The sequence below is a fragment of the Python bivittatus genome, unplaced genomic scaffold (genome assembly GCF_059951505.1).
Source record: "Python bivittatus isolate LINGU-HERP-01145 unplaced genomic scaffold, Pbiv_v1 ctg000940_np1212, whole genome shotgun sequence".
Taxonomy (NCBI): domain Eukaryota; kingdom Metazoa; phylum Chordata; class Lepidosauria; order Squamata; family Pythonidae; genus Python; species Python bivittatus.
Genome location: NW_028277123.1, coordinates 471,364 through 497,207, shown reverse-complemented (window position 1 = coordinate 497,207; position 25,844 = coordinate 471,364). Strand labels below are relative to the sequence as shown.

At 47.5% G+C, this 25,844-nt stretch overlaps 2 protein-coding genes across 11 annotated transcripts in view; both read left to right on the top strand.

Moving 5' to 3' along the window:
- ULK2 (unc-51 like autophagy activating kinase 2) overlaps positions 1-15,140 on the top strand; it is a 78,056-nt gene extending 62,916 nt beyond the window's left edge. For 5 of the 6 annotated variants that reach the window (XM_007425771.4, XM_007425770.4, XM_088131309.1 and 2 more), the window contains 8 exons: positions 60-169; positions 746-898; positions 1,969-2,159; positions 6,720-6,901; positions 7,639-7,757; positions 9,679-9,836; positions 11,385-11,520; positions 13,286-15,140. In XM_007425771.4, coding sequence (XP_007425833.2) covers positions 60-169; positions 746-898; positions 1,969-2,159; positions 6,720-6,901; positions 7,639-7,757; positions 9,679-9,836; positions 11,385-11,520; positions 13,286-13,350 — 1,114 coding nt within the window. In that variant the 3' untranslated portion in view covers positions 13,351-15,140. The remainder of the gene's footprint in view (positions 1-59; positions 170-745; positions 899-1,968; positions 2,160-6,719; positions 6,902-7,638; positions 7,758-9,678; positions 9,837-11,384; positions 11,521-13,285) is intronic. The other variant, XR_015794208.1, reaches the window with a different exon arrangement.
- A 2,912-nt stretch (positions 15,141-18,052) lies between these two features.
- ALDH3A2 (aldehyde dehydrogenase 3 family member A2) overlaps positions 18,053-25,844 on the top strand; it is a 28,859-nt gene continuing 21,067 nt past the window's right edge. For 2 of the 5 annotated variants that reach the window (XM_088131316.1, XM_088131314.1), the window contains exon 1: positions 18,053-18,212. The gene's annotated coding sequence lies outside the window, so the exon portion shown is untranslated. The other 3 variants (XM_015887672.3, XM_088131315.1, XM_015887671.3) reach the window with 3 other exon arrangements.

The window sequence follows — 25,844 nt, the reverse complement described above, 5'->3', positions numbered from 1 at the left end:
CATCTCCAACTCAGAACCCTCACATCCTGTTCTGACCATATCCTTTCTTCCTTCCCCAGGTCTGTAAGTACTAGCAAGCTGTCAGATCAACCAGCAAAGGCTGCCCTTAGCAGCCAACTCTACCAGGGCAGCACTGACAGCCTTAATACTGAGCGGCCAATGGATACAGGTAAGAGGGGTGCAAGTTGCTTTGTCCTGCCTGGGATGGGGAATAGGGATGATAATAAGATACCTGGCCTATAAAGAGGGGGAAACAAGGAAGTGTGCCTGTGTATACAGGCACCCCTGCCAACTGAGGTTGATGTCACAGCCATAATGAAATGTCTGGCTTTGAAATCTGTCCCTCCTGTCAGCTTGCTTCAAAATTCACCTTTCTCCAACTGGCCACCTCCAGATGTATTGAGATTTTCAATTCCCAGAGTTCCCAAGGATGGGAATTGATGCCCAAGGCGGTTGTGGGAGCCCCAGATTGGAGAAAACGGAAGCATTTCTCTTTTCCAAAAGAGTCGCTTTACAATTTGGTAGGGCTTCCAGGAGCCCAGACTGTGTTATGCTAAAATCCAGATTTGACCTAAAGGCTGGTTTTAAAGGGGGGAAATGGAGGGGGCTGTTTGGGAGTGTAGAGGAAGAATCGGTAAGACGTGCTCTTGAGAAATAGCTAAAGTTCAGACTTGTAGCTGATGGCCTAGATTCTGCATATACCAGGCTTTTCCTGAGATCTAACACAATAATCTTCCCTCCCCAGCTCCCCCAGGGGCCTGTGGCATCACAGGAGGACCTCCGTCCATGCCAGTTGGAGCCAGTTCCCGGGCAGTGATGTTCACTGTAGGATCCCCTCCAAATAGTGCCACACCTCCGACTTGCACCCATATGGTTCTCAGAGCTCGGACAATGTCAGGTGAGGAGGCGACTCCTTCAGGGGCAAAGGGCCTTGGACAGAGTCTGGCTGGGGTGCAAGGAGAGTGGCCAGACGGTCTTTCCGTCTCAAAGGCACTCCCTGCTCTTCAAGGAGATTGAAACTAGAGAAGAGGGACTTGAGAATGGGTCGGGGCAGAAAGAAGCAGCAAGAAGTGAGGGCCCAGGAGAGTAAACACTCTTGCAGTTGATAACCTGCTTCCTTGCACATCCAACATTTTTCAGGCTGTTTCCCTAGCTCAGGCAAGAGGTCCTACGTGGCAGATGCAACACTGATTTCATCAGTTCTATTGCAAGTACTATTTATAGATAGCCAGATGGCACCATCCACTGCTAGGAGTTGGGAGAAGCAGTCACCTGGGGAGAATCCCAGAGTCGGGAGAAGGATGAAATAGATTTTGGAGGTGGAATCTTGAAGGGATTCAGCATCATTGGTTGCCAAGGAAAACTGAATGTCTCATTTTTTGTGGTGGGGGGGGCGTCCTGGCAGAACTCCATTTTGCAGTGTTTTTGTGAAGCAGAGTTGGCATTTTTTCAGGAACTCTGTGTCCCCATTCCTCCCATTTTAAGAGTGAACTGGATCTCCCAGTGCTGGGCTATTTCTATCATTTTCTGGACACAGTTCAGAGGTGAAAGAACCAAATTGAAACATCTTGTTTTCAGATCAGTTTTTTTTTCTTCCTGCAGCCAGTTGTCTTAGAAACTGCCCGTGAACCAAATTTCTGCTTCCTGTCTATCAGCAGAAATGCAGTACCTCTTCTGAGAGTCCCCTGTGGGATTGATGAAGGGAGGCCTTGCATTCTTATTGTCACATTTTATGTGACTTCTCACCAGGACAGCTAAGGGTGGTGGTGGTAGTGAAATTCCTTATGGTCTCTCCCACTTGGCTATTCATTTTAAACCAGATTTCTCCAAGCTGGTTCCTGATGTGATGGGGCTACAGATCCTCACCCTCACAGGGCATCAAATTGGGAAGACTATTTTAAGCTCACACAGTCCTGAGTGTGTGTATATGTGTATGTGTGATGTCTTTTTTTCATTCCCGCCTTTTAGTTGGCTCTAACAGTTCTGGAGGCTCCCTCTGCTCTACCAGTGGCCGTGTCCTGATGGGCTCTCCCCCTGGGATTTACATGGGCTCCTCTCCCCCTGGAGTTGAGGCAGCTCCTTGCTTGAAGTACATGCCTTACGGTGCGTCACCTCCCAGCTTTGAAGCTCCAGAACTGCCTGAGGAAACTTTGATGGAGGTATGGGGTTGGGGGAGACATTACTGATGCAAGGTTAATTGTGTAATCATTCATCTTATCACTTTTTTAAATTATACATTTACATTTCTATACAGGTAGTCCTCAACTTATGACTATTTGTTCAGCGACTTTTCAAAGTTACAACAGTGCTGAACGAAGGGACTTAGGACCCTTGCTCAAAGTTATGGCCGTTGCAGCACCCCCACAGTCACATGATCAAAATTCAGGCACTTGGCAGCCTGCCCGCACTTATGCCTGCAGGGACACTTCAACTCCCTCCATCTGCCTATCTCCCCCCCCCATCTATGCCCTTTTGGCCACCCTGCACCCTGCCTTGCAGGACGGCAAGCAGCCCTAGAACCATGCAGCTCTAGGGGTGCAAGAAGCCCCTGAGCCGCAGCATAGCACGAAGTTGACTTTGGAGAGCCTTCAGAAAGCTGCGCAGCTTTCCAAAGGCTCAGGGAGCCATGTGGAGGAAAAGTTCGCCAGAGAAGCTGCATCCAAAAAGGAGACAGCAAAGGCAGCGAGGCACTTCTGATTCAGCCACGGGGGCTGAGTGCAAAAGGCAAAAGGTTGTTGCAGGGTACAGCTGGGCAAACATGTGCTTCCTGGGGCAGTTTCATGTGGTTGGGCTAGGGCGGCTGCAGCTTTGTGCTGTGCTACAGCTCAGTGCTTTCTTGCAGCCCCAGAGCCGCGTGGTTTTGGGGCTGCTTGCCACCCTGCAAGGCAGTGCAGGGTGGCCAAAAGGGCAGAGATGAGGGGGGAGATAGGTGGGTGGGGGGAGTTGGAGGCAGTCCTTTACCTTACTGAGACTCAGAGCTGGGAAGGACCAAGCCTGGAATGTCTTGGATTGGGGTGGGTCCTCAGCTAACGACCGGTGAAATTTGCTTAACAAAGGCAAGGAGAATTGTCAGGATTGCAGTCGCTAAGCAGTGCAGTCACGTGACGTCTCACTTAGCTTAGCGACAGAAATTCTGATCTCAATTGTGGTTGTAAGTTGAGGACTACTTGTACCAGCCTTCTTCTAACAAATTCCTCCATTTCTTATTTTCTAAACAACTTTGCAAAGTTTGTTAAGCAGAGAGTTTCATAGCTGGCAGAGAGTAGGACCCAGGTCTCCCAGGCTGTGGTATGGCTGGCTGTGGATGATGGGAGCTTCTGAAAGCATCAAGTTGGGAAACAGTGCTCTTGTTTTAACCCTACAGCTGTTGGGCCCTGTGCAGCTTTTTCTGCATGAGGAGCCATGTTCCAAAATTTGGTGGGTGTAGCCCAGGACAAAAACTAAAGTGAGTTTCAGTATGTTGACCTTGGCATTTTGATTAATTAAAGACAGCTAACTTCTTTGTGGCCCAGTCAAGTATTTAGTCATTTTTCCACTCTGTCATGTTAAAGGCTACAATCTGGTAACAATTTCAGCGGGTCTCTGGGGCTACACCCAAAGCTTTTGGAGGCTTTATATATTGCCCTGGCACTTCTCAGGTAGAGGATTCCAGACTCTCTGGAGTTTCCTTTCGGTTGGTATCCAAAACTACCTATTGGTGCAAAGCTGTTGAGGGGCTAGAAAGAGGTTTACTTTCCTGCTTTTAGTTTTCTTCATTTGGCTTTACTGATAAATAACACCATTTACTTAGAGATTTAAAAATATATCCTACCAAGCCCCAAGGAATTGCGGAGCCTCTGCCAGTACCCATTTGTAGCAAAATTAATTTGGGGTGTGCAGAGACTGCAAGGCATGCCATTTCCCAGAAGTAGGGGAGATGCGGCAAGGAGCATAGCCTTGCCCCTAGTCCTGATAAGCACTGGGAACATGTGCTTGTTTGTCAGTGGAAGGTTCAGAAAAGAGATTCTTCTCCCCATCAGTCAGCAGGTAATAACAGAGTATAACTACATTAAAAGACTCAGTCCAGAGCATTAATAACACCTCCTTACTGTATTACGCCTTTGAAGTAGGTAGAAGGTCTTAAGACCCTTTCTGAATCTGGGGATTTGGGGCAACTCCCTCCTAGTTGTGGATATATCTTTGTTTTGGCAAGGAGAACAGAGAGGGGGAGGTGGGTGGCCAACTATAGACATGCTTGAAGGAAGCCACTTATTTAGATCTGACACAGCCTGGGTTGACCTGCTTGAGGACAGTCACCTGGAGCAGGTTAGGAGAGTCCCATTTGGTTTGCTGTTTTAGATGTCATAGCGGCATTTGACCCTGTTCTCCACAGTGTCTTGCTGGAACTCCTCCGTGGCTTGAGAAATGGGGACTCTGTGTTATGGTGATGCCATTCCTACTTACAGGACTCTGGTGAAAAGCCGTGGCACATGGACCTCTGGTGGCAGGGTGCTTCCAGCCTACACCATTACAAAACTGCAGTGAGCCATCATCCAGATATTGGGGGCATGGTGTCCTCAGAATAATACTCCTCTCGTTTCTGTCTGATTCAAGAGAGGCTGTGCTGATGCTGGACAGTTCCCCAAAATTGGTGGCCTATGAGCTGCAGGCCCCAGTTTGAGATGCTAGCAAAAAACAGTGGGATGGTTTCCCATCCATGTATTAATCGGGCCCTGTTGTTGTTTAGTCATTAAGTCGTGTCCGACTCTTCGTGACCCCATGAACCATATTGCGCCAGGCCTTCCTGTCCTTCACTGCCTCCCTGAGTTTGCTCAGTTTCATGCTCATTGCTTCAGTGATGCTATCTAACCATCTCATCCTCTGCCGTCCTCTTCTCCTTTTGCCTTCAATCTTTCCCAGCATCAGGGTCTTCTCCAAAGAGATCTCTCTTCGCATTAGGTGACCAAAATATCTGAGCTTGAGCTTCATTATCGATCCTTCCAATGAGCAATCAGGGTTGATTTCCTTTAAGATTGACTGGTTTGACCTCCTAGCAGTCCAGGGGACTCTCAAGAGTCTTCTCCAGCACCACAGTTCAAAGGCATCAATTCTTCGGCGCTCGGCCTTTTTTATGGTCCAGCTCTCACAGCCATACATTACTACTGGAAAAACCATAGCTTTGACTATGCGGATCTTTGTCGGCAAGGTGACGTCTCTGCTTTTTAATATGCTATCTAGGCTTGCCATGGCTTTCCTCCCAAGGAGCAAGCGTCTTTTAATTTCATGGCTGCAGTCTCCGTCTGCGGTGATCTTGGAGCCCAAATAAATGAAGTCTGTTACTGCTTCCATTTCTACCCCTTCTATTTGCCAGGAATTGATGGGTCCAGATGCCATGATCTTAGTTTTTTTAATGTTGAGTTTCAAACCAGCTTTCGCACTCTCCTCTTTCACCCTCATCAAGAGGCTCTTTAGTTCTTCTTCACTTTCTGCCATTAGGGTGGTATCGTCCGCATATCTGAGGTTGTTGATGATTCTCCCTGCAATCTTAATTCCGGCTTGTGATTCTTCCAGCCTGGCATTTCTCATGATGTACTCTGCATATAGGTTAAATAAGCAGGGTGACAGTATACAGCCTTGTCGTACACCTTTCCCTATTTTGAACCAATCGGTTGTTCCATGACCGGTTCTAACTGTTGCTTCTTGGCCCGCATACAGATTTCTCTGAATCGGGCCCTACCTCACTTAGGTTCCAAGCCCGGCAAAATTGGCCAGGGTTGCCACTTGCAGACACCCAAGATTCTGGTGCTAGTGAGTAAAAGGTTAAATAATTGAGGGGACACATATTTAAATGCAAGATTGGTCAGTAATAAGGCCTCCCTCATCTAATCATCAATGAGAGGGCTGACCTGACATTTATTACCGAGACCTGGCTGGGACTGGAATGGGGGGGTGGCCCTTTTGGAGGTATGCCCAGCTGGGTTCTGGGTATGGCATCAGCCGAGACTCCGGGGCAGGAGTAGAGGTGTGGCGATTGTCATCCAGGAGTCCCTTGTGGCTTTCAGGGGTGCTGTTCCATCACTAAGCGATGCAGTTATAAAGCACAATGTCACATGATCACCTCGCTTAGCGATGGCAGTCCCCATCAGCGAGGATCGTGAGTTGTTAAGCAAGGACCTCCTCACAACTTCTTGATCGCTTCCAACAAAGAAAGTCAGCGGGGAAGCCAGCAGGAAGTTGTAAATCCCAGGTGGCTCACAAGCTGCTCGGGTCCACAAGTGGCTGCTGTAGCGTGAGCAGGGCCAGGGTGGCTGCTGCTGGGTGGGGGAGGGCTCCTCAGGACAAAAAGCCACTCATTGACTTTACTTGTGGGAAGCTGGCAGGGAAGGTCGCAAATGACAATCACATGACCGTGGGATGCTGCAACTGTTGTAAGTATGAGCTGGTTGCCAAGTGCCTGGATCATGACCATGTGACCGCAGGAGTGTTGGGATGGCCGGAACTTCAAGGAGTGGTCGTTAATCAAGGACTGCCTAGAGCAACAGATCATTATAAATTGCCATCTGGGATAAACTCATAAAATGAGAATCCATCTTAGGGCTGAAAAGAGCGTGAATTCTTAGCTTTGTTGGGGATGAGAATTCTGTGCTTCTGGTGGCCTCTGGGAGAGGCTGTTTTGGCAGGGGCCACGGAGCATGGGAGTGGGTGAAAGCTTAAGCTCATCTTTGCTTCCTTCCTGCTAGAGAGAGCATACAGACACCCTGCGCCACTTGAATTTGATGCTGGCGTTCACGGAATGTGTGCTGGACCTGACTGCTGTTCGGAGCGGGAACCCAGAACTCTGCAGCAGCTCTGCCGTGTCTCTCTATCAGATCCAGGAGAGTGTCGTCGTGGATCAGATCAGCCAGCTGAGCAAAGACTGGGGGTAGGTATCCATCAAGCACCTGGCCTTTGTGGAGTCTCTTCCTGCCCAGGGCCGTGCACGTTCAAACTTCCTAACACTGGCAAACCATTTTAACACTCCCCAGAAGATTCGTGCCTTTGTAGAGGAAAGGTACAAATATGGTGAATACACTGAGTTGATGCAGGCCTGCCTGGCGGGTTGCCCTGGAGATGCACCCAAAACCAGGTGGGGCTGGCTCCTATCCTGACTTTTGCGATTATTTTTTTGTTCTGGATGCTGTTGTGGATTTAGCCGATCGTTACTGTGTTTAACAGGCCCAGTTGCTGACTCAGCCTATGAATTATAAAAGGGGAGTAGGGTCCAAGAGTCTAGTGCAGTGTTTTTCAACCTCAGCAACTTTAAGATGGATGGACTTCAACTCCCAGAATTCCCCAGCCAGCCATGCTGACTGGGGAATTCTGGGAGTTGAAGTCCACCCATCTTAAAGTTGTCGAGGTTGAAAAATCCTGGTCTAGCCATGCCTGTTACCACTTTATGTTTCAGTGGGGTAGGCAATTAGCAGGACTTTTTTTCTTCTTCTTTTGCTCCAAGTCTTGTTGAGCAACACAGTCTGGAAGGGCAGATTAGTACAAAATTAACAGAATGGCCATTCAAATGTTGCAACAGGAAGAAGGAGATGAGAGGAGAAGCTTTTCCTTGAGAGACTGAGTTTGGCAAAGAAAAGTAGGATGACGGTGCCCTCTGTTTCCTCTGCCCAGGCAAGTGGAGCAGCTGGTCTTGTATATGAAAGCAGCCCAGATCCTGGCCTCTTCCTTACACCTGGCCAAAGCGCAGATCAAATCAGCCAAGTTGAATCTCTCAACTGCTGTGAAGCAAGGTGAGCCTGGAGCGGGATTTCTTCCCCAAATGCTTTTCTCCTGGTGGAAGTTACAGTAGATTCCAGGGGAGTGTTTTCAAATCGCAGAGTTCATGCTAGGTGTGCATCATCCCAGTTGATCTCTTGTGGTTGGGGCCCACAAAGGCCAAGTTCTTTCAGCTGAGAATGTGTGATGGAATGGAATTATGAAGGCCAAGATCAGGGAGACAAACATTTTCTTAGCTCGCCACAACCGTGTGGGAGGATCAAGAGGATGAGACTGGCACCTCCCTGAGGAATTCACACTGTTGTGGCTGGAGGACTTTGGGAACTGAGGTTTTAGTCTGGGAAGATTCTTGCTAGAGGTTGTAGCTAATAAACATAGCTGAACTGAATTAGCATTGTCTCTTGGAGTTCCTTGGGCTAGGCCTGACATCAGTCTTCTGGGAGTTTAAGTCCACCCATCTTAAAGTTGTCGAGGTTGAAAAATCCTGGCCTAGCCATGCCTGTTACCACTTTATGTTTCAGTGGGGTAGGCAATTAGCAGGACTTTTTTTTTTCTTCTTTTGCTCCAAGTCTTGTTGAGCCACACAGTCTGGAAAGACAGATTAGTACAACTGGGTGGTGCCAGTCTCATCCTCTTGATCCTCCCACGCGATTCTGGTGAGCTAAGAAAATGTTTGTCTCCCTGATCTTGGCCTTCATAATTCCATTCCATCACAGAATGCTACACTTTGCTTTTACAGGTAGTCCTCGCTTAATGACCATTCATTCAGTGACTGTTCAAAGTTACGACAGCATAAAAAAAAGCTACTTATGGCCAGTCCTCGCACTTACAACCGTTGCACCACCCCTGCAGTCATGTGATCATGTTCTGGGCGCTTGGCAACCAGCTCTCAACGGTTGCAGTGTCCTTGGGTCATGTGATCGCCATTTGTAACCTTCCCAGCCAGCTTCCAGCAAGCAAAATCACTGGGGAACCATGTGATTTGCTTAATGACTACATGATTCATAATGGCTGCTGCAAAAATTGTAAAATCGGGTGTGGTCACATGATGCCTCACTTAATGATCACTCTGCTTAACAAATTTTATAGTCCCTATTGTGGTTGTTAAGCAAGGACTACCTTTATTTATGTCTGAGTGCCGTTGGAAATAAACACAAAAATTTCATTTGGGGAGTTACTCAAAATAGATGCCTTCAGTTTAGCATCCTTACTTATGGACGCTACCAGAAATAGCCATTTTTGTTGCCAGATCTCAACTCCTGAATTGGGAAGGTTCTGGGGCTGCATGCCTCCCATGCCTGGTTGTGGGGGGTTGCCACTATGGGTCACGTGTCCTCAGAGGAGGTAACTAGTGTTGGCTAACAGCATTTGGGCTTTGTTTCCAGACAGTGTTTTGGAAAGGTCCAGATGCACCTGTCTTCAACCTTTTTTAAGTAGCTGCATCTTTGCCTGGATCCCGTGGCAGATGCAGAGGGCAGTCTTGCAGTCCCAGGGAAAGATGTGGCTGTTTTAAAGAGCAGCAGATGGGTGCTAAGTTTGTCCTTCTCTGCTCTCCTCAGCACCATTCTGGTTCAAAACTAAAACAGTACAGAGCCAAAACTAAATCCAGAGATGTCCTAAGTCAGGGTTCCTCAACCCTGGTGACTTTAAGACGGGTGGACTTCAACTCCCAGAATTCCCCAGCCAGCATTAAGCAAATTCTGGGAGTTGAAGTCCACCCGTCTTAAAGTTGCCAAGGTTGAGGAACCCTGTCCTAAATGAAGGGATTGCTAAGACTGAGGGTAGTTGTGATGTGTATTGGCGATTTGCACCTTCGTCTAAGTCGTGGGGAGCAGAAAATCTGCTCTTAGCCTCTCATGTTGGTAGCAGCCAAGGGGCCAAACTGGCATTTCTGGAGCTCACTGCAGTCCTTTGCTTCCCATTTCTCCTCTGCAGTTGTCAAAAACCTGAACGAGAGGTATAAATTCTGCATTGCTATGTGCAAGAAGCTGACAGAAAAACTGAACCAGTTTTTCTCCGACAAGCAGCGTTTTGTCGATGAAATCAACAGCGTCACAGCCGAAAAACTCATCTACACCTGTGCTGTGGAAATGGTAAGAAAGCTGCAAGGTTGGCAGGATCGATCCAGGTGGCTTCAGCGTTTGAGGACTCCGAGGTGGGGACAGCTGATTACGGAGCGGTGAGAAAGAGGCAGCGCCCAGTGGCCGCCTTGCCACAGTTGCCTAACACCAATCCGGCTTTTCCGTGTGGATGCAGCCCTGCTCCGAAAGCCCCCTGCTGCTCTTAAACCAGGCACACAAACAACTTCAGCGCAAATGGAGAGCTTGGAGATTAATTAACAGTAGTTTCCATTCATTATTTCTTCCTCCTCCTTCGGCAAAAGTTTTCAGGTGCTGCTTCTGCAGGCTCTCTGACACACCTTCACCTGTCTTCATTATCATTAGCTTGAGCACTCCAGGGGCTTTGTGACCCCAGGGGCTCTTGTGAGGGAAGGCTGGAACCCTTCCCAGTATCTACCATATATCATATTGTTGGAGGCCCTAAAGATGCTCAGAGAAATCATATTTTTCAAAACGTCTGCAATATTTCTGCCACTCAGGCACAGAAAGGTCATGGGATGATGGCTGATTTTTCTCGGTGCCAGACCAGTCCCCGCCTTGAAGAGATGTATCCCCCCCTCTCCTCCGCCAGTTTAAAATCTCTGCATTTCCATTTGTGGCTGCTGTCCCCACCCGGTGATCAGAATGTGCCCTTGTGTGGCACCATGAATAAATCAGCCCTGGGTGGTGGGACCGTTTGGGAAACCTGTCAGGTGCATCGGTCCAGTCTCTTCTGCAGAAGAGCCCTGACTGTGCAAATAAAAGTTTAATAGTAGAAATGTAAAAGCTGATGCCATTCATTCGCTGTTTGGGGGCAGGACATTGGCTTGAGAGCTCTGAGATGGGTGCACGTATCTACTGGTTTGCATTTTTATTTTACTGCGCCCCGGTGCAGTTTTAGTTGTGGCTTTTTTTTTTAATGCAATTCTCTGTTTTCGTTTGTTCGCTGCCCAGTTTCTTGCATAGAGGGGCAACCACAGAAACCGGATACATACATACATACATACATACATACATACATACATACATACATAACATATATTTTAAAGGTGGAAAGCTAAGAGGACAATAAATATCCTGAAGGTGTGTGACCTTGTGTAATATGTCCACTCTACCCTCAAGTGAATGATTTAAAACAACTGTTTAGTGCCTGCCTCCCCTCCTTGTACCCAGACATGTAAATTTATTTCATGGATTTATTATAACCCATAATGCAACCGAAAGTGTTGTGTTTTTAAGCTGGCTGAAATTTGTGGGAGCTGTAGCCGCAGAACATTTGGATCCAGGTTGAAGAAGCCTCGGCTAGGCCAGGCTGAGAGAATGGCCTGAGCCAAGGCTGCCGCTGGTTGAGTGGAGCTTTGAATCGGGACCTTTCTGTTGAAGTCCTGTCTTTGTCCACTGCAGCTAGACTTCGGCTGTCATCAAAGGGTTCCTTATAGTTCTCCTGATCAAACCGAGATGGCTGCTCAGACTGTCATGGCCTGTACCAGTTACCCCCGTCTTTTTCTTGGCCCCTATTAATCTGCCTCTCATCCTTCTTAGGTCCAAGCAGCAGCTTTGGATGAGATGTTTCAACAGACTGAAGACATTGCCTTCCGGTACCACAAAGCTGCGTTGCTGTTGGAAGGCCTGGCAAAGATTTTACAGGACCCAGCTGACATTGAAAACATAAACCGTTGTACGTGGTAGTGCTCGTTTTATTGGTTATGTACTTAGAACAAAGTGCAGTACAGACATAGAATAAAACTGCAATTCATAGATTACAATTAATATTATAGATTTATATTATATATAACTATATGTATAATTATAATATAAAATGAGCCTCTAAATTAAAAATGTCATGACATATATGAACTTCTGTATACAGTTAGTCCTTGACCTATGACCATTTGTTCAGTGACTGTTCGAAGTTATGACAGTGCTGGTGGTTTCAACTGGTCCTCGGAGTTCTGGCCGTCCCAGCACCCACGCAGTCACATGATCACAATCTGGGCGCTTGGGAACCAGTTTGCACTTACAATCATTTGCAGTGCCCCGTAATCACATGGTCACCATTTGTAACCTTCCTTGCCAGCTTCCTCAGAAAGTCAAGGGGGAAGCAGGCGGGGAAGGTTGCAAGCCACTAGGGCAGTGTTGTCCAAACTTGGCCACTTTAAAATGAGTGGGCTTCAACATGGCTGGCTGGGGAATTCTGGGAGTTGAAGTCCACTCATTTTAGTGGCCGAGTTTGCACAACACTGCACTAGGGTAAGTCTCCCCCATCCGTGCACCCTCCCCCAGCCCCTCTGAGCGTGTGCCGCACCACCACTTGTGCACCCATGTGCACTTTCCCCGACCCTCACCACACCACCTGCACGCCCTCACTGCGCCTCCCTCGCTCCCTCCCTGACCCGGCGGCAGCCACTTGCCTGCCTGCTGGCCTGGCGCTTAAAACTTCCTGCTGGTTTCCCCACTAACTTTGGTTGTGGGAAGCTGGCAGGAAGTTGCCTCACCTAATGACTCTGGGATTTAGTTAACGACGGCAACCAGGACCACAGGGATTGCCATCGCTAAGCGATGCAGTCACGTTTTACAGCCACATCGCTTAGCAGTGGAAATTCCAGTCCTGATTGCCATTTGTAAGTCGAGGACTACCTGTCTTCAAAGTAACAATTAAGAATTACACAGTGGCTCAAATCAGTATTAGTGAATTCTAAAGTGAATGAATTAATTACTTTATTGTAGTCAGACATAACAAAATTAAAACACTGGAAACTAGTCGCTGGCAATGATTAATCCTCTCTGGGTGGAGTTTACACGTGGTGTAACAGACTTTTGCAACATTTAAAAAAATAAAATTACCATCTAATGAACAGTTGAAATAAAACATCTCAGAATGTCTCAGAGTTTTAGATAAAATAGAGGTGATAAACTGAAGGCAGATGTTCCTGTAAAATGGCTGCAAACAAGAACGTGGGTCGTGATGCCTCTTGCACCTGAAATACCAGGTTGTCATCATGCTGCAAAATTAATTTTTCTCTACTTTCCCTCCAAAGTTGCTGTTAGGAGCACATTGAAACAAGCTAGAATTACAGCTCTTTTAAAATAAGGGGTTGAAATTTAATATAGATAAGGGGCTGGTTTGAAATCTGAAGATTGATTATGTATAAGTACGTAAGGGATGCAAGAATATCTATACAGATAGAATATCTGCACAGTCATAATTGAAATTTGAGCTTCTGTAAAGCAAAACTTACAAAACACCACTAACTTACAAGCAGTTGTAGATCTGTCTTGGCCTGGCTCGTTCTGGAGCCTTCAGAAACAAGCCTACCTTGTTGCAGTCCCAAACTTTTCAAGATTTTCCTTGAGCAGCCCAGAGCGGGCCCGCAGGCTTCAGTGCAGAGCAAGGCGTTGCTCATGCCCAACCTGGAGTCTTAATGCTTTTCCTTCTCTTTCAGATAAAGCTAGTATTGAGCGGAGACTCTCAGCTCTTTGTTGCAGCGCAGTAGCTGTTTATGAATAGAAGACCCCCTGCCCTGCTCCCCGGGACCACTCAGTACGGCCAATCTTCATGCTTCCTGTCCCAAAAGAAAGGCGGCTTGTACATTTCTGGGGTTGCCTGCCGGAGGGGGGGAAAAACAGTTCGTGGAACAGAAGAAAATGCAAACCATTTTGAAGGAGATTTGCCCTATGACAGCGCCCCGTCCATCTTTCGCTTCACGGCCAGATGGGAAAGACTCTTTTTGCCACGTCCACCTCAGTCCTGATCTCGCAGGCAGCGGTTCAGCTTCCTTTTAGGTTACGAGAGAATGGAGCGTTCTTCTCCAGCAAGATCCAAAAGAGGTTGGCTCCTGCTTTGGGAAGGGGTGGGTGGCTTCTTTGGGGGACAAGACCGCTGAGTGAAGGCGGGAGGTCGTTCGGCCTGGACTTCAGTTCTGTGAAGCTTCGAAGCCGAGCATGGGTTGTGTATGCCCCACCTCAAGCCATCAGGGAACTGGGCACCTTTTGCAAAAACAACTGAGAAGGGGGGGGGGTTGTTTTTTAGTTGAGAATGGGGCATCACTTGAGAATCCCTGAAACAAACATTTAGCAATTACCGTAGATGTGCGAGCTTGATGTTCTTCCCAAACCCTTCCCCCTGAACACTTTATATTGCACTAATTTACTAAACTGTGTATTTGTTTTTTTTTTTAATACTGTTAATTAAAGAAAAACAAACACAGAAAAGGCACAACTATGAACTTTTGCTGGTGGGGCAGGGGGGATATTTCATGATATACTTTGCGGGGTGGGGGAGAGAAAGATCGTCATCCCCCCAAAAACCCAGACTTTTCCAGAATTTCAACCCACAGCTCCTTAGGAGACTTTTCGGGCAAAGTTGCATAGATGTGTCGTAGGGTGAATTCTTCCATTTTATACCCCTTCGTCTAATATTTGAGTAACTCTCTGGACTCCTGATAACGTTCTGACGCCTGTTTCCTGCCCCTGTCCCGTATCAAAGGTTGGTTGCTTAGTTCCCCTGTTGCGTGTGAAGCTGTGCGATGGCTTCCTCTTCCCCCTGCCCATCAGATCTGAAACCCGGGTCGAAGACGACATGGCGGCGACCTTGATGGAAGAGGGTGCCGTGGCAGAGCAACGCATTAAGAAATAATTAAGATCGGGGTCGTTTGGAGCAGCTTTTGAGGAAATACGTCCTGCTGCCCCTCACCGCCTCTCCCTCCGCGGTCCTGGCTCCGTGCTTTGGCAACTTGCAGAATATCTGAACAACTTGGTTTCTTCGAGGTTGGCCCCCTTAATTTTGAGAGGATTTCTGAGCTGTCATCACTTGAAAGAAGAAGAAGAAAAAAGCTTCTTTGTAATGGAACCATTTCAATCCTTTTCTTTTTTACACCTCCTATGATGGAAGGTGGTTGGCATTCAGGTACCATCCATTCTGACGGAGTGAAGGAAATCCTGCGTGTGTGGGTTTCTCTCCTTTCCCCTTCCCTTCTTCTTTTTCCCCTTTGACAGAGTAATGTACTTTTTACTTTATTTATCAGTACAAGAGATTTCGGAAGTTAATTTGAAAGTGTTTTTTATTTATACGACGTTTGTATTTTTAGACCTTTAATACGGTGTTTCTACTACCTCTCCTTTGTAACTGCATGCGTTTATTCTTGACCCGTAGTGTAATAACTGAAGAGAAAAATCCCGTTGATAACTTTTATTATGGCCTGTATAAATGTATATTAAAGTTAAAAACAAGCGAAACAATAATAAACTGATACTCAAATGTTCCTATATATAATACAGGGTTTGACCATCGGATTGGAATCTAAGTGTTGCCATTTATTTATCAAAAACTTTTTCGGTTAGCCTAACAAAGAGGGTGAAAAATCCTGCCTCCCCCAGGAAGGTTTGGGTCTGATTATGGGATGGCAAATTGAAATTAAGCTTCCACAGAAGGACCCACTTCTTAAATAGGGAAGGGGGAGTCTGTCTTTTTGGAGCAGGCAGCTTGGGACACAGACACACACGTACCCTTGTTTTACATCCTCTGGGGCCATTTGGCTCCAGGGCACCATGTTTAGGCGGAAAAGAGGCAGAAAACTAGAGTTTGGCCTAAGATAGATTTAATGTCGCTTTAAAAAGCACCCATGCAAAACTTCCAGTTCCTCCCCAACCTGAGGAAAATAACAATCTCCATCGCTCAGCCAGAGGTCCCACCATTGATCACCGGACGAAGGTTTAAGCCAGTCTATTTCAACGTGGGCGACTTTTAAGGCGTGTGGAGTTCAACTCCCAGAATTCCCCAGCTAGCCTGCTTTGAGATGGGTGGAATTCTGGGTGTTGAAGTGTGCACATCTTAAAGCTTCCAAGTTTGAAAAGAAATTGGTCTATGGTAGCAAAAAATCAGGAGGAGTCTGGTAGCACCGTTTCTGACTAACAAAATGTATTAAAAGGCATACACTTCCGAGAGCTGCAGGACTTAGATTACTTTGTCATTCTGGCAGTTTGCGAGCGCTTGTGCCTTTTAATCACTTTCGTTCGTTAGAAGAGATGCCCCCAGACTCCTGATTTATTTTTTGCAAGCCACTACAGAATAAATGGTTGCCTGTTTAATGGAAGGATGGGGCATGAATAAATCTTGGTCTTGCTCTCAAAGTTGATCTTTGGGAGTAACAATAAAGCAGATCTCTACTTCTGATTGAGAAAAGTAACCCTCTTTAGCAACTGAGTTCTCACACCCTTCCATATCTCAGCCTTGACACTAAATCTAGGTCACTGAGATCTTATTTTCTTTCCCCTGTTTATCCTCTGCTGCTACTTCCCTCCCACAGCTCCCTCTCGAATTTTAGGTTGCCAGCACAGTGCAGCAGTGAAGGTCCTCCTTTTAACCTGTAAAATGCCAGGATGCCTGACGGCCCCATGCAGATTCTTTCCAAGTCAGCAACTTTTCCAGCCCTGAGAGAGAGATTTCATCCATATGCCATTTCCTCTCTGTCTGGTCCTTTTAAACAGGATTGCAGTGAGAAATGATGAATTGAAGTGGGGTAACCAAGAGGGGAAGGACAGTTGGTGTTCTAGTGATCCTGCTGAAAAGGGGGGGGGGGTTTCCCAGAGGCAGTGGAGAAAATCTGTTCCCCATCATCTAGATCAGAGAGTCTCAATCTTGGCAATTTAAGGTATGTGGACTGCAACTCCCAGAATTCCCCAGCCAGCACGCTTTAAGATGGGTGGACATCAGTTTCCCATGCTGACTGGGGAATTCTGGGAGTTGGAAGTCCACCCATCTTAAAGTTGCCAAGGTTGGGAAACGCCGATCTAGATGGACCTTCTGGCCAAGAGGACAAGACGGCTGGCCCTCTCCAGCTCCCTTGGACCCTCAATTTTTCAAAATACTGATGATGATTTGACCAGGCAAGTTAGTTCTTGATTTGTATTACTTCCAAACGGGCATCTTCAGCCTGCTTGAGCAATCCCGACCCTGACCCTGACCGGGCCAACCCAACGATATTTAGATGTCAACAGAAGAACAAAGGCAGAGCAGGATGATGGAATGTTTGCTCAGGCTTGGAAACCGTGCTGTTGCGTCCAAGCTCCGCCAGAAAGGAATTACAAACGGGGACAAGCCAAAAAGTTCATTAACGTTGCTCCTTCCTCAGGTGGAACCAGTTGAACGTTAAAGCCTGTTCTAACCAGATCATACACCCAACCGGGGAATGTTCTCTCCCTAGATTTGGCTAACCCCATCTTGGCACATTCCCAATACAATGAGATTGCAACTCCCAGAATCCCCAGCCAGCACGGGAAACAGATTGATTAGTTGCACCGCCTGTTTAAGCGCGCTCATGGGGCGGAGGTGCTATTTAGGCAAATGGCTGGAGGTTAGGGCCTTGGGTGAACTCTAAAATAATCCAAGGACTGTTTTCCACCGCTTCCAAAATTCACTCTGCGTTTTGTGTATCTTTGTGTAACACAAGGAGGCTTGGTCCGTATCTCCCAAATAATTGAGGGATAAGTTGAAAGGGCTGAAGAGACCAAGGAGATGGGCAGTCAGCTTCTATTTTTTAGTAGCTTAATCCACCTTGAGAGCCGGGTGTTTCCGTGTGGCTGGGAATTTTTGACGAAGGCCCCAGACTTCTTACTCCAACAAAGAGCTAAAAATCCCATCTCTTCTGTGAAGTAAATATATTATTATTGCCTATCTTACCGGAAAAAAAAGATTATTTGGAAAATATGTTCACTGAGCAAGTACCCTGAAGTTTATAGTCTTGCTGGCACACCTGTTCCTCAATTATGACTGGGGGAGCCCCCAAATTATTGGGGGTTCCTAGAATATAAATAAGTCCAAGTCTATTACTCAAAATTCTGCTTTAAGCACCTGCTGAAAGAACCAAAAAAACGGGCAGGAATAAGGAATTGGATTCTGCCTTAGATTCTTTGCCATCCAAAAAGCAAAGGAGAGAGAAAGTTGAACTGGTTCAAACTTTATGAAGGATAAACCTCAGAAAAATTGGATATACCTTTTGTTCCCAGAAGAGCAACCAGGCTATAAAAAATTTCAGCAGCAACAATAATAGCTTTTTTTTTTAAAAAAAAAAATCAACTTTCCACTTCCTCTGTCGAGTAAGTCAAACCAAAGGAACTCACTGAAAGAATATCTGTTGATGGAAGAATCACAACTTCTTCACGTGATCTGTTTTTCGTTTGGCTTGTTTTCCGTATATGCGTGTGTGTTTTTACATGCATGGTGTTTTAATGAGAATACGGTACAGATGAAAGTCCTGGGCTTGGATCCAAATTTGGTGCGGTGGGAAGGCAGGCTGGCTGCTTGCAAAGGGTGGAGAAAAAACTGTTTTGTTGGTGTGGAGGACAAAGGCCACTCTGAGAGAAAACAGCCTGGTAAGTCGGCTCCCTCTGTCCTTGCATGGGAGATTTAAGATGTTTGACCTCAGTCTGGCCAAAAGGAGGGTGGAAATTAATGGTTGGTCCAAAGTGGGGCGAGTGGTAAGGCACAGAGAATATTTGGTGGGTGCAGAGCAGAAGCCACCCCTTGGCACTGACCCGTAAACTTCAGGCGAAATTGTTTGGATCTGGAAACGTTCGCGGTAGAAGTTTGGCTTGACGTGTTCTCATGAAGCCCACCTGGACGTCATCGGTGAGAAAGGGGTGTGGGGACCAAGACATCTGCTCCGAGCTTTGCAATGCTTTTATGCCTTTCGATTGAAGGAGATGCTCTTCAATACCAGCTGCCACTTGGGTTCCCTCAAACCCAGTTTGTGGAATTTGCGGCCGGTTCCAAAAGGCAACTGGGAGCTGAGCCTGCTGATTGAGGCGCCTTCCAGTTGGGGATGCGTGCCACGGAGGTCTAGATTTTGCAGGCGTAACTACGGGGCGACTCCCCCCCTTACTTTGCAGTCTCAGGGAAATTGGGCAGAGAGCCTTGATGACCCATCAGGAGGAAATTTCTACGGTGGGGCAATTACATCAGTAGGACCACTGAGATGTCACAACCTGAGAAAGAAGCTTTTCTGGTTTTCTCTCCCCAAATGCTTGAGTTAACCCTTGAGGAATCTGTAGTTGAAGGAAGACGGAGGGTCAGTGAGATGTTCTACCACCTCAAAATGGAGCTTTAAATTTTCAGAGTCACATTCCCCCTTTTTCACTAGATCAGTGTTTCTCAACCTTGGCCGCTTTAAGATGGGTGGACTTCCACTCCCAGAATCCCCCAGCCAGCCTTGCTGGCTGGGGGATTCTGGGAGTGGAAGTCCACCCATCTTAAAGCGGCCAAGGTTGAGAAACACTGCACAAGATAGTGTTATTATTGCACTTTTTAAAAACCTACAACACCCCCTACAATTAACCCGCTACTCTGAAAACCCACTTGGTTTCTCTCCACTTCTGTTTCCGCTTCTGCATCTTCTTTCTGGCTAGAGGCAGGTCCAAAGATCTGCTGGATTTTATGGATGGCATGAAAGATTAAAAAAAAAAAAAAAAAGATAATCAGCCACAATTTTATCACAGTTATACTTTGATGCCCCCTGAAACTTGTGTAATACTTAGGAAAGGCTAGGTTTAATGACACGCGCTGTTTCTTCAGCAAGTGTCGCAACTTCTCGTCCTGCCCTATTCAGCATAGCCCTCATTCGGGTTCAAATCCAGCCTGAAAGGCATTTTGCTGGGTCCTAAAAAAGCAGGTAAGGAATCCTTTTATTGCAGAAGTTGGCAGAGGAATATACATAGGATAATTTGCCCCCCCCCCCCCCCCGTTCTCTCTTCTCCAGCCAACTGCCAAAACGGGGCATTTTGCAGAGGCCAGAGAGCTAACATGGCAGGACTTTTGAAATTAGGATTGGGGCTGGGGCCCCTGAACCCTGCCATAAAGGCTTTGCCAGCAATTCTCTAAAACTGGGGCCTGGCGACCTGATCGTTCACTTCCAATCTGTCAGCAAGCCCCATTGTATTCCACTCGACGTGCTCCACGCTGCAACCGGATTGAATTTGCAGCCTGCAATGCACAATTGGCTACCTGGGAATTAACCTGCCGGACTGCACCAAGTGGAATCTGAGAAATAATGAGGGCCACCTTGCCAGTTGGGGGTTAGAGCCCGTTTGCATGTTCCCGGGTGGCAGACTGGCACATTTAGAGTGGAGTGACTAAACCAGCTAATAATTCAGTGGGTGAAAACATCTCCCTTTTCATAACTCTGTGACTTGGCTCACTTCCTTTGAGAAGGATGGCAGTGACCTTTAGTTAATTCTAAGTCTGTCCGGCGTGGGAGGTTTTAGCCTTCCTGGCATCTTCTCCCAACTAGGGGCCCTCCAGATGTGCCAAATAATTATGCCCTCCCATAATTAGGCCCTAAGCTGTTTTCCCACCTGCCATGTCCAACAAATTCTGGGCTGCCATGAATTCCCACAGTCTGGCGCTACGGGAAGGTGCATGAACACTGAAAGGAGGGGTTGGTTTAAACTCCTTTTGCACGGGATCCAAACCTAGGAACACATCTGTCTGAGGAGCAACAGGTTTTGCAGCAATACAGAAACAATATTTGTAGAGGGTTTGAGACCTTGACCCTTCGTCCCCCGCTGAGTTAGTCTCCGTGAACAGGAGAGCGGTTGGCCAGGATAGGGGCTGTGGGTATAAAGCCCCCCAGCCCAGCCCAGCCCAGCCCAGCATCAAACAAAACTCATGAACAGAGGCTGGCTGGATTGGGGGAAATTCAAGGTTTTTGGAGTACAAAGGTAACAAATAATGTTGTACATCTGGGGGGGAAGAAGGGCTGAATGAATAAATTCTTCCGCAAAACCTGGTGCTGGGCACTGTTAGTCCAACCCAGTGTTTCTCAAGCTTGGCGACTTTAAGATGTGTGGACGTCAACTCCCAGAATTGGCTGGGGAATTCTGGGAGTTGAAGTCCATACATCTCAAAGTCGCCAAGCTCGAGAAACGCTGGTCCAACCCTTCTGGATGGGTTAAGCATGAACCCTGCTTCTGAGACAGGGCTTTGTTGCAGAGCTGGGGAGGGGGGTGACTACTACTGAAGGGGATGGACTGGGAATGGGGAGACCTGGGTTCAAGTCCCCCCTCAGCTAGAGATTCCTGGGGGACTTTGGGCCAGTCCCTCCCTCCCAGCCCCAGAACCAGTCTGGTCTAGTGGGGAAGGTGCTGGATCAAGTTGGTTCAAGTCCACCACCAGCCACAGAAGCTCCATGGGGAATTCTGGGGCAGGCCCTCCCTCTCAGGCGAACCTACCTCATAGGGCTGTTGTTCCGGAGAGGAGAAAGAAGGGGGGGAGGGGGGAGGGGGAGGGAGGGGTATGCATGCCGCCATCCGTCCCTGAACGAGAGAGACAGCTCTGATAAGGAAAGGTGGGCGTAAGGCAGCCACGTGGCGCTGCTGCAGATAACACAAATGCGATCTGAGGCTTCCCAATCTGGAAATGTACCTGGTTTGGAAACGTTCCCTTCCTCCCCCAGGTTCTGGTCTCCTTCCAGCAAACTAGGATCTGGAAGCCTGTCCCGATCCACCTTTGGCACCTGCTTTTTTTTGCATATTGTTAGTCTTGGCCCATCTACTCTCTTTCTCTCATTTTTAGGAGATAGCAGTTCTGGCATAGAGGGAATAATCGTGTGTGAGAAAGAGCACTTCACCTGTTGGATAGGTGCCCAGATAGGCTGCTATCACACAGGTGCAGAAGCAGAGCACACCCCTCCTCTTTCCTGGAAGACCCATAAGCCAAACAGTCTCTTGAGATCCTCCTACACCTCTACGCAGAGGTGAAGCCCCACAGCGTCTGATGGGACGAGGGAGCAACATGGGTTCGTTGGCTGGGGAGGAGGGGAGTTGAAGTCCAGGCTGTTGGGCGGGCACCAGGTCCGGGAGGCTGATCGGTTGAGTTCAATAGTAATTTCCTCCTGCATAAACCTCATTTTAGGAAGGCCTGCAAATTTGCAGTCGCCTGTTTTTAGGGTTGTTAATCCAATTCTTGGTGTTGCAGACGTTCATTGTTGGGGGGCCTACAGATGCGTGTTTATTTGAATGCTCAGGTCAGAGATTTCTGCATTGCCGATTGTGAACTGAGCTGAGCTCTGCTCTTGCAATTTTGTGACGCATAGAGGGGGAAAGATTGGCGCAGGGTTCCCCAAACTTACAACCTTAAGTCCTGTGGACTTCAACTCCCAGAATTCCCCAGCCAGCCTGGCGCGCGCCCTACCGGAGCGCACTGCTGGCGGCAGCAGAGAGCAACTTCTGGTCTCCGCCGGGCGCCGCGCCAGGTTGCCTCGCGAGACTTCTCAAGGGGCGCCCGAGAGGACAATAAATGCACGCGCCGGGGCGGGAGGGGGGGGGTTGCCTAGACCGGAAGGGAGCCTGCCAGAAGTCGGGCATGAAGCCGGAAGGCGGAAGGGCCAGCCTGAAGGGCCAGGCGAAGGGCGGCTTCGGGGGAGCGGCGTGTCGGCGGACACGGGTGGGAATTGAGTGGGAGAGACGTGGAAATGGACGTTACGGGGTGTAGAGATTGGGTCTGAGGGCGGTGCTAGAGGCTGCTACCCCTTTATTTCCTAGCAGGACAGGCGGAAGTTCAACAGGGGCAGACCCCCACCCCCGTTTGGATCTGACGCTGGGGAAGGCAGCTGTCCCTGTTGAGTGTTTGCCTGCCGCGTCCCATATTTTGCAGAGGTAAGACGGAAGTGGGGTGGGGGGTCGCCCCGTGGGATTTCTGCCTGGTTTGGGGCTGCAGGAAGTTCTTTCCCGAAGTGGAAGCGCTGCTGAACGGGGACCCTGGTCCTGCTGAATTTCTGCCTGATGCATGACTGCTTAAGGGGTGGGATTCCTTTAGTGAAGCTTGTCACTGAGAGCTTTCCTGGAGAATGTCTGCCTGCTCAAAAATGGAGGCGGGAGGGGCTTCCTTGAATTTCTGCCCCTGCGAAAAACAGAATTTGGCCGGGAAACCAAAGATTCACCCCGAAGAGGCCGAAGGATTGGCAGGACTGGAAATTTGGGGCAGCGACGGGCAAACCTGGGGCAATTTTCAGGGGTGGCCCAGGCTGCCTTTTGCAGGCTTCGGTGGCTTTTCTTCTGGTCTAGAGCTGGAGTCGGGAATTCGTCAGGTGAAGGTGCCTCTCTCCCTTCTGGAATTTCGGCTCTGTTTTGAAACGCAGGCGCTGGATTCCCACAACGCACCAAAGCGGGACTAACTCCGTTGAGTTAATTTCTGGCTTGGCGTGTTGTGGAAGTTGCCGTTGTCTTAACGTGGGCAAACCAAGCCGCGCATTGGCATCAGGTCGCCTGGAGAGTTGACTGCCCTGACTACCTCACAGGGCCGTTGGGAGAAGAGAGAGAGAGCCATAGCCTGTATCCCCCTCTTCTTCCTGGAAGGGGAAAGTCTCCAAAGGACCCTTCCCCAACCCTCCAGCTGCCAGGAAGCGCAGAGAGTTCCGAGAATGGCAGGTTGGGAAGCCCCGTTAATAAATACTGGACCCGGATCAAGACAAGGTCTCTCGGCTGAGCGTAAGGATGGAGCAGGGAGCTCCGTACGGGCTAGCCTGTGAAGTCAAGCCGGGAGCAAACGCATGATGGTGGCGGTGGACAAGGCTGGGGTGCAAGGTGGGACGGGGGCTCCCAAAGACGCATGAATAGGAAAAGCAGGTGGCATCTGATTAGTACTAGCATTAATTTTGGAACTGCACCTGGGTGGAAGAGGGGGTTGTGCTCTTATATTTATATACATAAATAGAGATAAATATGATATAATAAATAAAATTGAGCACATAGCCTTCTAATTACAGGTGGGGTCTGCAACAAAACCTTGGGGAATGGCAAAATTTGGGGTGTCCTCTACTTCCGAGCCCTTAATACTGCAGAAGAGAGATTTGGCAAATGAGCGAGTCACGCAGTACTAACAAAACTGCAATTATTCTCACTCCTACACAGCCTTTAGAATTAAAGGCTATTTTGCTGTTGGCTCCACAGCTGAATGCTGTAAGGTATATACTGTAAGATGCATTGGGTATTTTTTGGGGGGGGGGGATGTGACTCACCCAGTTTCATGCCTAACAGGGCCAGATTATGGTAATCACCAAACTCTTGCACACAAAACGTGGGGCCCAGCCGTTTTAATTCAGGCTTAAACAAATAAATGGGTTAAAATCCATTATAACTCCATAGATTAGTTATTGCCTGTTAGTTAATGACTGTGTTCCAGGGGGCAAGAACAGAAGAGGACGCTGTACTGTGTTGTTAAACTAGCATTCTATTATTATGATATCAAAATTATACAAAATGCAATAATTTGACAGAATTTATTGGATCAATGAGCCATTCAAATAAACAGCAATAAAGTTAAATTTAAGCTTAACCAAATTAAAATATTCAAACAGTTAAAAAGAAAAAACTACAATGCATTTGACCTTATCCAGTCCTAGTTATCATCTTTTACAGAATTTGACTGCTTCTGAACAGAGTTTGGCTACATTATTAGTAATGGGAGGTTTCTTATCTGACAAGAGGAAAGCAATGAGAAAACTTTCATTCTCCCTGAGAGATGGGTCAATAAAGGAAAAATAAGTGTTTGCTGACTGCCGTGATGATAAGAGTGATATAATACGACTCTTGTTTTGGAAACTTGATTTTTATGCTGCATAACTCAAACTGTAATCAATTTTGAGTCATCTGTGATGAGGCAATATAAAAAAGCAGAAAAAATAAATGAAAACTTGGCCTGAACTAGCTGTAAAGGTAAATATTGTTCAGTGAAGATTTGTCCCCTCCAAATATATGTACAGTACTTAGATCATTTTTGGCAGCATTTTTCTTCTTCCCATTAATATTTTTGCCATTAAAAAATGTAAACGACAGACAATTCTAAAATGCAGAAGACAGGTAAGATTAGAAATACATTAAACCTCATTAACATCAGATCAGCCGGTCTAGCAGCCAAGATCTAACAGCACTCCAGCCTGTTTTTCAGAACAAAAAGCTTGGGAAAATGTACAGGTTCCATCTGAAGGGCGTTTCGTCTTCTGGTTGGGAGCTCATAAAATAAAGATAGCCATCTTTTGTCTTCCTGGGCTCCTTGCCATGAAAGCTGATTAGCAGCCCTTTGAATTGAGACTGGGACCCGGTGCAGATGGCAAAATGTGGCCTTTCGGGGATTGGATCGCCACGTTCCTGGCTAGAATTTCCCTGCCTTGTTCTGGACCAGCTGAAACTTGCAGGCCGTTTTCAAAGACAGTTGCGCAAGGCAGCCACGGCCAGAACCGGAACGAGAGATGACCACCGCTGGGGGAACCGTCGCTCGGCCGCAGGAATTGAGGGCGCAAACAACTTGAAGCCTTGCAGCCCTTTCGGTGGCAAAATCCGTAATTCATTTCTCAGCAGTAAAAGCATGCAAAGACATGCATTGGCTAAATTTGGCCCCCCTCCCAAACGGTTGCTTGTAATGAAAAAATTTTCTCTGCCGTCGGCTATTGATTTGATTTATATTTTATATTTCAGAATTAGACACCGCCCATCTCACCAGGAAGGGACTCTGGGCGGTTTACAGTAAAAACAACAAACAAATATCAGTTAAAATAGAATAAAAATAGGATAAAAAGGTGATAAAACCAAAACCACCTCAGCTTGGAGGTCATGCTATTGCAGACGATAGCTCCAAGCACACTTTTTCTTCTTCGATAGTGTATATCAGTGTTTTTCAAACTTGGCAACTTGAAGAAGTGTGGACTGATGGCTGGGGAATTCTGGGAGTGGACGTCAAGTAGCCAAGCTTAAGAAACACTGGGTTAGAGCAAGTTAATTCTGAATTAGACCCCTGCTGCTAAATTTTGCAAATTGATTTAGATTAGTGTTCCTCAACCTTGGCAACTTTAAGACGGGTGGACTTCTACTCCCAGAATGCCCCAGCCAGCAAGCTGGCTGGGGCATTCTGGGAGTGGAAGTCCACCCGTCTTAAAGTTGCCAAGGTTGAAAAACACTGGTGTATATCCTGCCTTTCTGCCTGCATGGCCCTCAAATAGGTATAACCCTTTTGCA